Source organism: Siniperca chuatsi, linkage group LG20 (genome assembly GCF_020085105.1).
Source record: "Siniperca chuatsi isolate FFG_IHB_CAS linkage group LG20, ASM2008510v1, whole genome shotgun sequence".
Classification (NCBI taxonomy): Eukaryota; Metazoa; Chordata; class Actinopteri; order Centrarchiformes; family Sinipercidae; genus Siniperca; species Siniperca chuatsi.
The window spans coordinates 17,930,189-17,945,201 of NC_058061.1; the positions used below are offsets into that span (position 1 = coordinate 17,930,189).

General features: G+C 36.7%; 1 protein-coding gene and 1 long non-coding RNA gene across 7 annotated transcripts in view; one reads left to right on the forward strand and one right to left on the reverse strand.

Moving 5' to 3' along the window:
- The window catches only part of mrtfab (myocardin related transcription factor Ab), a 44,565-nt gene extending 39,363 nt beyond the window's left edge, over positions 1 to 5,202 (reverse strand). For 2 of the 6 annotated variants that reach the window (XM_044179274.1, XM_044179270.1), the window contains exons 1-3: positions 5,065 to 5,202; positions 4,325 to 4,386; positions 584 to 769 (exon numbers count right to left, since the gene is read on the reverse strand). In XM_044179274.1, coding sequence (XP_044035209.1) covers positions 584 to 707 — 124 coding nt within the window. In that variant the 5' untranslated portion in view covers positions 708 to 769; positions 4,325 to 4,386; positions 5,065 to 5,202. Of the gene's footprint in view, positions 1 to 583; positions 770 to 4,324; positions 4,387 to 4,816; positions 4,880 to 4,952; positions 4,972 to 5,064 lie in introns of those variants that run through there. The other 4 variants (XM_044179280.1, XM_044179273.1, XM_044179271.1 and 1 more) reach the window with 4 other exon arrangements.
- A 118-nt stretch (positions 5,203 to 5,320) lies between these two features.
- Positions 5,321 to 7,528, forward strand: LOC122867876. Its single transcript, XR_006376012.1, has 4 exons — positions 5,321 to 5,436; positions 5,535 to 5,629; positions 7,206 to 7,292; positions 7,441 to 7,528. It is a non-coding gene; the product is annotated as an uncharacterized LOC122867876 (long non-coding RNA).
- The last annotated feature ends 7,485 nt before the right edge of the window (positions 7,529 to 15,013 follow it).

Genomic DNA, 15,013 nt, shown 5'->3' on the forward strand with positions numbered 1-15,013 from the left:
GACAGACTATCACTGAATGAAACCCCTTTTGCAAGAATAGAGGTTTAACGTGCTGAGAAGCAAAGTGACCAGGCAGTGTCTGTACTACTGTAATGTGCAATATTGTTTGACCACCAAAAAAGAAGGAAAGTCCAGACTGGAAACCTGAAAACACAATTGTACACTACTTTGTTATTTTCATATATAAACAGTGTTTTCACATCATCATCGTCTTCCTAAAGCAGTGTTCAAGTCAAAAATAGCTCTGTATCAATAAAATGCAAAGGAATTATTTTGAAAGCCAAAACACTGTACAGCAGTTTATACAACTCTGGGAAGTTACCAGGCCAGTAATAATTTGACCCTCCATACCAACACTTGTTAGGAAAACAATAGCATTTACATTTTACTTGCAATGTGTACTTTCATTATTTTTTGGTCATCACAGTGCTTGCCAGATGAGGCTGGACTATTCTTCTGCAAAAACGGAGCCAGGAGGACTGTGCGACGGCTTCTCTGACCAATCCATCCAAAATCAAATACCAAAATGTGGGATTAAATGTGGTGATTAAAAGAACAAAAAGTGTGCATGCTACAGTCTCACCATTCTTTCTCTCCTGTAGAGGCAGTGGGTTGGGAGCAGGTTGAAGGGAAAGCTCCTGAAGCTCACTGGTCACTGCCTCGCTCTGAGGGCTCAGGACCAAGCCTGGCGCCCCAGCAACTTCCATGCTGCCAGGACTTGGCTCCTCCCCTTTCTGTGGGTGTAGCGTTGCCAGGGTGACGGAGAGACCTGTAGAAAAATTAGGACATTAATAGTTTAATGAGTCATCAAAAGGCTTCATGTGGTGTTAAGACAACAGCTACCAAGAATAAATTGGAATTCTTAATTTAAAAGGTGCAATCAGTAACACTTTACTGATTCTCTGCCCAAAATAAACTGTCAATTTTTTATACAGCCCAATATCATAAATCACTGTAAAATATAAAATCCACCATGTGCTGTGGATTTGGTTTAGTTTTATCTCAATATCTAATTTAGAACATCAGTGCAGCATTTAATAGGCTTGAGGACTTTAAACTTCAGTGCTGATGCAGAGTTGACATTTTATTATCTGACAGGTAAGCAGCTTATGATCTAGCTATTGAGCACATAAGCTTTCTGGCTAATGTTTGTCTTTGATGCAAAATAGCAAACATCAGGTCAACACAGCATCACAGTTATTCACATTTACAAACATCATATGGTACTTTCATTGTATAGTGTCTCTCTAACCATTTGCCAGTTCACATACATCTATGAAATACATGGATGGAACTAGGAAAATAAGCCATTGTTTTTACTGTTAGCTTGAACAGCGTGGCACCACCACACCTGAGTCAGTTTATACTTTGTGGAGGTATATATGATGTGCTGTGCTCTATGTAAAATGTAGTAATGTTTGATAAATATACCCTTGGGTCTAATCTCTGAAGTGCTAGCCCTTCCTTTGTTCCATTTGCCTCAGACACACAAAGCGTTTTCCCATAAAGGGTTTGTATTATCAGTTTGTCAGTAAGAAGTGTTATTTATTCGAAAATTTACTTCATCAGATTGTGTTTATTGGCCAATCAGAGTTGAGTACTCAACAAACTACATCAAGTCAAAAAGCTATTCCCTGGAAAGTGAGCATGTCTATTTTCCTCTGTGTCTGTCTTTTTCTGTCTCCCTCACACACATACACCAACAACTGGGGAAAGAGGAAGAATACAGGGCTGTAGGCTAGGGGATTAAATCAGCCACCAGGGAAGGTTTTGCATGTTTGAGATTTTACAACTGTTGCTGTGGACGCTGCAGAACTCTGTTTTTTTTTTCCTTTTACTTCTTAACAACCTCAGAACGATTTCCATACATTTAACCTATCTAACAACTTACTCTCTGAGCTGGAGGTTATTCCACAGAGGAAGCTATAAAAGATGTGCATGTTTGTGTCTGTGTGTGTTCTGTGTTGCAACTGCAAGACAAATTTCCCCATTGGGGTAAAGTTGAAAGTTGAGTTGAACGTTGAAATGGGTCTGAAGCTCTTTCTATGTGTCAAACAGTAATTTTAATAACCAGTTGTGTTAGTTTTAATAGCTTGTTCAGAATAGGCCCTTTTCACAGCAGACTCTTTGACTTGTCATAGTAGGAAAAGCACAGGTGTTACTAATGACATTACTGAAGCTCTGTTCTATTCAAGTGTCCCAGTAAGCCATAACCTGTGCTTTTCCTACTGTGCCATGTAAAAATGTCTTCTGTGAGAAAGGACTACAATAATTTGGAGGAAAGGAAATTGTTGACATATTAAGAGCCTTTAATATTGAATTATCGCACAGCCCTATTTCCATAACATTAAAATGACACCAATTGTGTCAAAAAGTTGACATGTTGACATACATTCACAGTACAGCAGTATGAGTGACTGCTGCAGAGGAACATTGTGTTTCAGACTGGCAGGTACATTTGTGATACAAACTGGTTAAGCTAAACATGAACCTGCCTGGGATTAGACTAGTCTGGAGGGATATGTATCCATTGTCAAATTCCCAAGACCCAAGTCAAATTCATGTATACCTGTTTTACAGAACAGATTTTCCTGATTTACTGGAGTAAGTCTGGTGTAACTGGTTCTCTTCCTTCGTGAAACACTCCTCTGGACTAAACAAGCCCAGTAACATGGGCAGCACATCACTGGCTGTTTACAAAGGCAGGCCTGCTGCTGTGTTGTGTGTTGATCTCTCTCTTGCTCTCTCTGCAAATATGTGTTTTCTAGCCGTGGGGTTCTGATGGGGATTCTGTCATTACTGTACAGCGGGCCTAAAAACAATGAGGCAGTGTTGTCTGAGATGTCACTCTCTCACAATCAAATGCCAGCGCACACATGTCTGAATAGCAGCACACTAACCACAACACACTAAATGTACACTTGATGTCGCTGGCCTCAGGATGTCTGCCAGTTTTAGCATGTCAAATTTAAAAAGGTTTAAAACATTTAAGATCTTTTGCAATGCTTGTTAGAATAAAATGCAATGCTTTTTTGAAAATTAAACAAAACATGTACTGAGGTTCGATATCCAGCTGTGCTGCCCTGTGAATTTACTTCAGTCGTAAATATTTTCTTCCCCAAGTAATGACAGCGGTGTCAATTTGTTGCATGGATTTGAGCATAGCATGGTTTTGTATGGGATGAAGGAGATCTTGATAGATTATACAGACATGACGGTGATATCAAAACAAATGTCATTGCATAAATCTTAGAAATCTTTCACCACCCTGTACATATTACACCACCTGATATCCTCCAGTCAAAGACTTTGCCATTACATTGTCATGACAGCGTCAGTGAGCAAATCCCCTAGTATATCTGCTAATCTAACTCACCTGCTCCCAAGAAGAGCTCTAACTCTGCAGCAAAAACAGACAGACAAGAGTTTGCATGTATATTTTAGCATGATCATATTATAACTGAAATCACATGTCATAGTTGATGTTAACAGCCAAAACAAGTCTAGCGAAGTGAGTCACAAGCCTTTCCACTCAGACTGAGAAAAACAAACCAGGAAACTGGTTTAGAAAGGGAAGGAATTAACATGACAATGTGACAGAATAGTGCTAATATGCAGCATTCAATCAAGAATTAAGGGTCAGACAGCTACAGTATGGCAAAACATCTCTGGAGAGAAATTAGCCAGTACATCAACACTGGATAATGCATTCCTAGCATCCACAGTGCAAGCTATCGTGATCTGACTGTGAGATAATGTTTTTAGTGCCTTCAATGCAACATGTGACATCTGTCTCAGTACCACACATCACTTTGAGATGCATATCTCCTGTCAACAAGACACCAGAAAGTATGTGTAGCTTTATATCTCTGCGGTGTATACAGTGATGCCTCTAAAATCTAAGCTAACAGGGCGCAGGACTCTACAGTGACCTGGTTATCAGGTGTTACACAGTTAATTAACCTGACCATTTCAAATAGATGGCTTTCCAGAGATGCTCACTGCAACATCAGTTGCTTCATCCTTACTTTCTCAACAGAGGGCTGCTGTTCAAACATGAAGTGTGTACTGTTGGTGAAATGCACTGAAGTAAGACACTTAGTACTAAAGCATTCCTCTTTACACGCCCACACTAGCCTTTCAGATATGTATCACAATTACACAGGTACACACAGAGGCACACACATCCTGACAGCCATGCTTTTTTTTCACCATCAGACACAAGAAAACCACTACCAAGAATTACAAAACCTTTCAGGTTAGCAACAGCATGGCAAAGGAGTGGTTTACACTTGGCCTGTAATAAACTAGGCTTGTTGCTTACCTGTATTAGTATTTCTTGAAGGGGCGTTTTCCCATTTCAGCAGGACAGAGCTTTGAACGGTTCTGTTGAAGAAAATACAAAAAGTAAAGCTTCAGCAGAAAATAACTGATATCTTATCTCTTTCCCTGCCAAAGCCATTTATCTATTCTGGTCCATGACTCTACGGTTTATGATGTTGAGCAGCAGTATCTGTATCAGTGTAACCAGGGGATGTGCAAAAAGGCCATTGTGGAGTAAAAAAGGTTAAAAAATAATCATGAGAACTGAAAATATGGGCTAGACGAATCCACGTTGTAGGAGGCCTTTCCACAGTTGTCATGGGGCAGCAGCCTGCAGCTGTCACTGTCCAAAACACAGACATGCTAAGCTATTGTTAGCTTGTCTGGGTGGGAGTTAACCATAACAGTCTAAATGCAAGTTTAAGTTAAGCTACTATGTAAAATCGCACACAAACGACGAAATTAACGTGAATGATTACCAACTACATAATACCATACTTATTGCTGGAGCCGGCTACATTTCAAACATTTCGGCATCCCTGTTGACTGCAGACAGTCAGACACCAGACACCAGACACAAGTTAGCTAGCTACCGTTAGCATGCTATATCTGCCAACCATTACCCCTACCCGCTAGCTAGCTGTTAAGCGTAGTTTCTGACTGTCGCGTTGCGGTCTTCTCTGCTGAGGAAGCTAGCTAATGCCGTGACGTTATCTATTTAATGTATATATTTAGGCTTACTTTTCATCGTCGCCACTTGTGTGTTGTGTCTGTAAGGATACACGGCTTTGGCATCACACCGCCACTTCCGAATCACAAAGGAAACTTTAACCGGAAAACCCTCCTTTGCGTGGGACGCAAAGACCGACTTCCTTCACAACACCTTTCCAACTAGTTTACTACCACTCCTCTGTAACAGGAGGTAGTACAGCGGAGTCATGTCCACATATATCAGACACAACACTATCTCTAATATAATATGTATAGTATTTAACTTGAAGAAACGGAGAAAATACATTAAAAGTAGATGCATGCACATAAACTACATACATCCCCCTGCACAGACTCTGTCTCCATCTAGTGTCCAACTACGTCGGGAGGCAAGAGCTACAGGTTGTTATTACTTATCATCTTTCCAAAATAGAGTGAGTGCCTTTAATTGCATTGCAGAGGATTTAAATTTTGTTAATTTTTTGTTTTCAATGTTACAGTGACAAATTTCTCACCAAACAGCCAATACAGCCAGCAAATACAGTAGGCCTAATGAAAGAAACGTGAGTTTGTCGGAGCACCCCAGGGCTTTATGGTAGGCTACTTTACAACTGCTTTGCCACAGTTTTCACCAACACCATGCATTTATTTCCTGTTTACAGTTGAATGTTATAATGTATTGATCTTCTGTTAGTGTATCATAAACTGCATCATTTACTGTTTTATGCTTTCCAACATTAAAGTATAGACTGTATTTTTAATGATTAAACATGGAAGTGATTGAAATATGTAATGCACTCTGTGGTAGATGCAAAGTAAAGTAAAAATGCAAAAGGTGAATTGAAAATGTGTCTTGTTTGAATGCACACTTTACTGCAGTGCGAAGATACACTCTAGACTACATTACATCTATACTTAATTATGTGTAAAATACACATAATTTTTCCAATACTTTATTTTAGTGTGTGATTTTGGAATGATTTCATGATTGCCTGTAAATAACTTTGAAATGTGGTACTAATTATAAGGAATATAGAGGCAAAATTCTTAAAGAGTTAAGTAAATTCATTGATTTGTCATTTATTATTAAACACTTTAGTCTACATATTTGTTGAATTGTATGCTTTCCTGTAAAAAAGTTATACTGTAACAAATTTGTTAATTTCTAGGAAATTATTGAGAAATATGGGACCCGCTCATTAAAGCGTTACCGTAAAATCATTGAGAAAATGACCATACTGTTATTTTTCTTATTGTTTGACACCATCATTTGGAAATGACCATTTTATTTTGAAGTACAACAATGATTAAAATTCAATGATAAACACGTCGTGATGCTCTGATAAACTTGACGGCTGATGCGTTTCATAGCTGTTTTCATTCTGCATGATATATGACATTTTGAGTCCACATTAGGAGCCCAAATCTGAGCATAAAATAGCCAAAAGAAAGATGGAGGGAAGAAAAGAGATGTAAAGCAAATGGAGAGGATGACAGTAACGCTATTTTAAACAAAAATCAAAATAACTAATGTTTATTATATATAGTACTGTGCCAGTACAACTTTGAGGTACTTATACTTTAGAGTATTTACATTTCATCCACTACATTTTAGAGGGAGATATTGTACTTTTTCCTACATTTATTCAACAGGTGTAGATCGACAGAAAATTTATTTGCAACAGTTTTGATAATAGAATAATCGTTAAAAAATAAAGAAAAATGAAGAATAATAGCAACCAGCTGGTTCCAGCTTCACCAATGTGAGATTTTGCTGCTTCTCTCTCGACTATATCTTTGAAAACAAATATCTTTAGGTTTTAGACTGTTGGTCAGACAAAACGAGACATCTGAATATGTCACCTTTGGCTCTTTGACGGGCATTCTTCACTACTTTCTGTCATTTTGTAGACTAAATAATTAATCAGTTAATTCATTTCTTTAAAACATTTTTTTGATGGTTTTCTATATATTTGGTTTAAACGTTTATACTTGATGCATAATACTTAACCTCACCATAATACAAGTGATTCAAACTAAATAACTAAAAATATTGATAATATCTCAAATAAATCACAAATTCATTTATATCAGGGAGAAATCTGTTAATTTGTTATTTAAACCTAATTTACATATACTTTGGATTTTGTCTCCCATCTGTTACATTATAGTCATGTTCGGAAGAGAGCTCTTCGCAGCCAGTATGGACAGGAGGAATAATCCAGACACCAACAACTCTTTCAACCTACATATGGCATGTGAGTGTTCTACTAACATAACATTAAAAAATAGCTATCTTTCAAAGCATTTGATCCCTGATGTCTCACATTTAAATTAAGTTTACTTACTTGCCTTGTAAATAAAGATTTGGTTATTCACTAACTTAAATTCTTTTTAAATTCCCAGATTGTTACACCCTTATTCCCTAACTTCACATCTTGTTCTCTTGTACCTATCAGTACTGTACTGGTACACTGTTAGTACAGAAAATTACCTGTAAATTAGAAAAAATTACTTTAATAAATAAATTTAAATAAAAAAATGTTAAACAAAAAATGCAATTATGTGTGTGTTTGTAAAGAAAACAGGGAGGGATTATACAATATACATTGCCATCTCTTAACACAATATTAATGCATTTTCACATTTTATTTCTTCTTTAAAGATTTAAATGAAGGTTTCAAATCATTTCAAAAACTAAATTTATATATATGCAGATATGCAGATATTATATAATCTGAAAAATCTTGTTTAGATGCTGCTGAAGTGAAAAAGGGCTTCTTCTTTTGCTAGTCACAAGTAAGTGTGAGGACTTGGCTATGAAGTCCCAAGTCCTAAACTTTATCTTTCCTAAGTCCTAAACAAGTCATCATGCACCTTCACCAAATTTAATGTCATATTAAGTAACAATTGGATTTTAATTATTTTCAAACAAACAGTTAAAAAGCAAAATGATCAGGGAATGATCAGAAATGTGATCATTAGACGCATCACCTGTCTGTCTGCTTGTACATGCTGTCAAACGCACCTTTCCTCTCCTACTCTTGAAACGTGATTGGCTGTTGTTGGACCTGTTTTCAGGAAAGTAAAGAGTTGATTATAACATCATTTGGGGAGGATATCAAGTCACTCCAGGTCAAAAGGGTCTGAAGTGAAATCATCAGTCATTGCTGTTAAAGTCAAAGTTGAGTTGCAGGTTGGTTAAGTCAAGTGTAAAGTCATCAACTTCAAGTCACATGACTCCACAACTCTGCATGTAGTACACATAAAGGTATTAGGAAGAAGTGTACTACATAGACAATTACAAATTTAGCTGGCTATGTTATTATTTTAACAGACAGCACTATACAACTGCTGCCATCTGCTGATGAACAGAAAACACTAATTCTTAGGATATTTTTATATTTTCAAAGCTTCTGGGAAGAAGTCACCAGCTACATGTCAGATCACTAACGAACATTTGAATTCAAATGTGTCCACTACAGCAGGTCTTGAGACATAAGATCCAGCGCAGTTTATCTGAAATGGCTAACCACATCTTTGACAAACTAAAGGGCTACAGCCAACAACTTTGTCAGCGAACTAGATGTTTCCACTGTGTGTCGCTCTTGGATTTCCATTTAGCTGCCATCTCTTAAATCTGGCTGAGAGAGACCATTAATCTGTTGCTGAAGCTGCAGTCACATCATGGACATTTGTCAGGTTCTGCTTCAAGTTTAGTTAAAGGACATAAGATAAGATAAAACATTAACCACTGAACTAAAATAAATCTAATTAAACATTTCTTTCATTAAAAAACTGTAAATACCGGCATGCCTAATGACGAGATGACTTAGGATTCTATGGTTGCTATGGGTTTCATATTTATATCGAATGGCCTCGTCTTCGTCACCATTTCACTCGTGAACTTGGAGAGAGACAGTCGCTCTGACAGGCTCAGTACTGGAAAGAGACAACTTGCTAGCTAGTGGCTACACAAACCACCAACCGCCAGCAGAACCCCAAAGGACCAGCAACTGACCTCAGTTCAGTTGTTTTACGACTTCGACATGGAAAAGGTAAGAATATGAATCCTTTAAAGTAATTTCAAAGCCTTTTAAAGTTTTTTTTTTAAAATTCGAAGCTTTCTTTGTTAGTAATTAGCTTGTTAGCTAACTTTAACATTAATGTTAGCTAGCTAGCTGGTGAGAGTCGAAAATTCAAATTCATGAATTTAATGGAAATAACTATCAGATTTCAGTGTAAATGATTCAAATTGGCCAAAAAACAACAAAAGTAAAATCTTTAAACCCTTTTAAAGTATTTACAAGCGCTTTTTATTAGTCACGAGTGTACCTTTTAGCTAAGTTAGAAAACCGGAATTTAGAATTTGGCTAAATAACAAACCTAGCTAAGACTTCACTATTCCTTAAATAACAGAAATTTTACAATGCCAGAAATAATCATGGAAGTTAATGAACTGAACAAGGGAAATTTTGTACTTTTGTAAACAAGGTTTGGGGCAAATAAAATACTGCATACTGCACAATCATGCATTTAGCATACTGTAAGTCAACATCTTCAGTACTTATCAGTGCAGCGGGAAATGCAACTCATAATTCATTTTTATTAGCGAGGAGTTGAGACTGTTATTAGACTGAATAATCATATATTTATAGAATATTTGCTTTGTAGTGTCTGGTGAGGACCAAAGGTAGTTGTTAAGAGTAGAGCCTTTGAAAGGCTCAAAGTCCTGAAAGCATTTATATACATACTCTACTAAACAAAGATTTGAATACGTCATTTCCAGGTAAATTATATTTAATCTGAATTTCTGAAGAAGAGACAAATGCTCCAGATACTGTACAGATCATTTGTCTAGAGACCTGCTTTGTTTCAGAGTTTTAAAAGTTAAAAGGCATCAATGTCAAGTGATATACCTTAAATCTATGAGGTCAAAATAATTAACAATCTTAAAATTTTATAATATAACAAAGGTTTGTAGAATATATTTTCCATTTTAATCTGATAGCAGATACTGTCTCAATTTTAAAAAATCCAAAAAGATCACTTTTTGTTCTTTAAGAAAGGGTTTTAAATGAAATGAGTTAATTTGTCAGCAGCAACAAAAACAACATCAACAACAGAAAACAAAAGTTATAGAAACTAGCTAATGATAGAAAACATAAATCGGAAAAAGCAGAGCTTGATGTTGACTTGGTTGTTGTCACAAAAATTAAGTAAATACTTTTTACCCGTAACAAGATGCCACATGTATACAGCACAGAGAATTTCCTTCTCTGAGGTTGTTTTAAGTGGTTCTGGGAAATCCCTATCTGAAGAATCAGACTAGACAAACTGAGGGAGTGTGGGTACACCACAAAAGTAACTTCTGGAAAGCTGTGAACATTACAAATGGATGATATCAGTTACTACTCTGTCCTATTTTGTAGATGCTTTCAGTTTGACGCCAGACATAGATTTATCTAACTCAACTGCATCAGTCTGAAAGACATTTAATTGAACAAGGTTGACTTAATTCCTTCTGTTTACCCTCTCTCCATCTCTCTAGCAGGACAAAAACAAGAGGAAGCGGGAGCAGGAGAGTAGCCCCGGAGCCCTCGAGGAGCCTGCAGACAAAAGATCCTGCAACAACGAGAGGAGCTCCAGCCCCCAGCCGTCCACCTCTGGCTCACAGGTGATCCCTGTCCAGCCAGAGAGGAGCTCCAGCCCCCAGCCGTCCACCTCTGGCTCACAGGTGATCCCTGTCCAGCCAGAGAGGAGCTCCAGCCCCCAGCCATCCACCTCTGGCCCACAGCGTGGAGGACTACAGGCCCTTGTCCAGCAGCGGGTGAGTAGACCACCCCAAACTGCTAAATTGTATACACACAGAGAACTGCCTTCTGGGGAGGTAACTGACTTGTGAATAGTCATGGTGTGTCTGTTGGCAGAGTGACCTCCACGATCTCCATCAACCCAAATGACTCGTCTCATTCTTCTTACTGAAGTAGTTTGACCTGTTTCTTCCTTTTTCGCCTCTGTCCATCGCTCTAACAGGCTCGGGAAAGGAGGAGGAGGACTAGACGGAGGGAGCTGCAGGCGAGACGCCGCAGATTACGTGAGGGGTACTTTGACGTTGAAGTCGTGTTCAGCGGACCCAGGCCCTCCGTGCGCATGCCTCCTTGGGTTCCACCTGCTACAGTTCAGGAAGTAATGGCGGAAGTGTTGGCATGGTGGAACGATTCTCCACTCAGCCCGGAGATGTAAGTAAGACCCTTCATAGGTAAAGGGCCGGGCCTAGGTGGATCAGCAGGTACAGTATAATTAGTGGAAATTTCACCGCCGTTTACAGATTTTCTATATCTTTCTCTCCAACTCTTTCATTTCCTCCTTTAAAACGCAAAAAAATCCCAAAAAACTTAAGCCGGTAAAAAAAGTATTGATAAGTTTAGGATATAGATATAGCAATATGTTTAGGTTATAGATAAGTAATGATAAGTTTAGGATATTGTTAAGAGATAAATTTAGCTTATATAGATAAGTAATGGTAAATGTAGGAAATAGTAATAACTTATACAGTAGGTAAGCACTGATAAGTTTAGGATATAGTTAAGTAGCGATAAGTTAAGGACATAGTTAAGTAGAGTTGCAAAGTTTAGTCGATTAATCAACGAGTCGAATGCCAGAAAAGTAATTGACAACAATTTTCATCATTGCTTAATTGTTTAAGTAATTTTCTAGTTAAAAATGCCAAACATTCCCTGGTTCCAGCTTCTTAAATGTGAGGATTTTCAGCTTTATATCGTCGTAAACTGAATATCTTTGAGTTTTGGACTGTTAGATGGACAAAACAAGACATTTGAAGACGTCACTTTGGAAAAATGTGATGGCCTTTTTTCACTATTTTCTGGCATTTTATAGACCAATCAATTAATTAATCAAGGAAATAACTGGCAGATTAATCGATAATGAAAATAATTAGTTAGTTGCAGCCCTATAGATAAGTGACAAGTTTAGGTGTAGATGTGATAAGTTATAAATAAGAAATGATAAGTCTTTGATGTAGATAAGTGATGAATTGAGTGAGTGAATTTTAGATTATAGATACGTAATCATAAGTTTAGGTTATAGATGAGTAGTGATAAGTTTAAATTATAAATAAGTAGTGATAAGTTTAGGATATAGATACGTAATTTTAAGGCTTTTAACTCTTTTCTCATTTCATTTCTTTTAAAAAGAAAACAAAAAACTAGTGTGTAGGCGAATTATTGATAAGTGTAGTATATATGTTAGGATTTATATAAGTAATAATAGGTCCACGTCCTTTGTTTTCCTTCCAAACTTTATTTAAATAAGTACATTTGAAAACTGTAAAAGAAGGAAAGGCTTTAAGAGGGTCTTAAGGAAATGTTCCATTCAAATCCTTTTTTAAAGCCGTGTTTAGGTTATTATAATGACTCAAGAGCAGGAGAAGGAATGTTCTTCCATATTCATTATTTATAATGAATATGGAATATGTCTATTTTATTTATTTCCATCTCAGTTTATGAACTGATTGGCAGTTGAAACTAATTGCAAGAATTTATAGACCAGTTTTAGATTGTTATTGGTTGTTTGTTATATTTGGATGGAGCATTTCCAAAGGGTTAGGGTTAGGGAGGGTTAGACCCTCTTAAAGCCCTCTTCTTCTTTTACTTTTGTGACTATTAAAGGTTGATTTAAAAAATATTTTAAACTAAATGTCTACAAAGGGATCCACTGTACATAAGTAATGGTAAGTCCTCCAATTCTCTTTTGGGTAAAAATCTTAAAGGATAAGTCTGGTGATATTGTATATTTTTCTTAATACCAACAAATTCCATTAAAAGCAGCTCCATTGTTGTCCAACAACTATTAAAAACACATCAATGAGTCACACCGTTTCTCTGGGTGACATGTAACACACACACTGTAGTTTATTTAGCGTCAGTCCCACACAACTATATATTTGTGACTCATTTTTAAAGATTTATTCTTCAGTAGGAACCAATGGGTTAGGGTTGGAGTACCATATACAGAGCAGAGAAGTCAGACACTACTGAGAGACGGACTAATGCATCATTGGTTTTGGTCATTTCATGAGATTTGTTTACAATAATAAAAATATATAATATCAGCAGTTTATATGAAGGAAATGGCTTCAAGAGGGTCTTTTGGCAATGTTCTTTTCAAATCCTTATTAATTAGTATTAATGTTGTTCCTCCAACATTATTATTAATAATGTCTAATTGATTTGTTACATCTCAGTATATTAACTGATGAGCAAGTAAAACAAATTTCCAGAATCTATACACCAATGTTAGTTTATGAAACTAGTGCGTGAACAACAGGAAGCATATGTTTGGATGGAGCATTGCAAAGGGTTCGGGTTAGGGGGGGTTAGACCCTGCTAAAGCCCTTTACTTCTGTTACTGAGTCATTACAGCGAGTACTGGTACTACTACTGGTAGCAACAGTGCCAGTAATAGTTGTAGTAATATTAACAAGCAGAAGCAAAAGTATTAAAAAGATTAAAGATGTAAAATGTTTTTAAATGTTTATTTTAACTAAATAAAATAATATAATCTAGAGAGGATCTTCAAAATGAATGCAGGCAGTATTAAGAGTAATGATATGAGCATTAGCAGCACGTGTCAGTGGTATTAGTGACATTTCAGCTTTACTTGTAGTCGCTGTAACAGACTATAAAAGACTTTACTATACAAGTATTAGTAGCTGGAGAGCATCCTGCTGGCCTCTCAGAAGCAGGGGTGCTACGATTACTAATAACTAATAGCTGGACCAGTAGTAGCACTTATTCTTACTATTATAAGTTTTTGTAATAACCAAGGTTGGTCAATATAAATAAGATCTTCTGTCTTGGTAAATGTAATTTTATTTTTTGATATAAAATATCCAGATGGGAATGCTAGCTTTTGGCTAATCCCGTAAATGAATTAACTGACAGTACTTATTATTTTAACGTGTCAGTCCTGTAAATCCAATAATAAAATAATAAAATAATGTACCTGGAAAAAAAAAATATTGAAAAATTGACAAAATAGACAAAATTCCTTCTTCTCACGGTGTATATGGTCATATTGCCCAATCATAGTGCCAACTAATTTAACTTTCAAGGCAGGAATTATACCACAGCCAAACAGCCAGTGCTGTGGATGCCCCAGAGCGTGGCTGTAATGCCCTTTTTAAAATTAACTACCCACACTGCCAGTTTGGCATGCCCTGTTTTGCCCTTAAAAGAAAGTTGCGGATTCCCTCATTTAAAACTACATGCCTCCATCATCACGCTGGACATCAACAGTTGCACGAGATTTCTCACACTCCCGCAAATATATTTGTAACGTTAACTGTAAACATTAACAGCTAACCCACTAACTAACATTAGCTAAAAATGTATGTTATGCGATAAGCACAAACAGCTAAACACTGTACAGTGTATTAATACACATGTGTTTACCAGGATATTTCTGCATAGTGTTAGCTAACTACGAATGTACATGGAGTTTATAACTTGTTGTGAGATCTGACAGGTTGCTACATTTTCAGTGCGATGCGATGAAAAGAGCACACATATGGTATTTTTCCCCTGATAATGCTAACGTTATACTGTGAACATCAAATCCGTGTTGAAATCATAGAAATAAACAAAAGAAACCTTGCTGTAAAACCTTTTCCTTACTGTCTTTGCATACATCTCTCCAGCACCAAACAGGAAGCAGTAAACGGGTGTTATGAGTCTGTGTTTAATTCGGCGTGTATCTGATCCACCAACCAGCACATATTTTTGTGAGAAATCTTAATTTTTTAAACAATTCGGGGCTTGAACCCTAAATATAATGAATTGTTCACATTTTTTTTAAATCAACCAAACAGCAATTAATGGAAAAGTCAAACGTTAAGTGTACAGTTTAAATAAACTCATTACTCTTTCAATACACTGACTCCTAATTGTTGATTGTA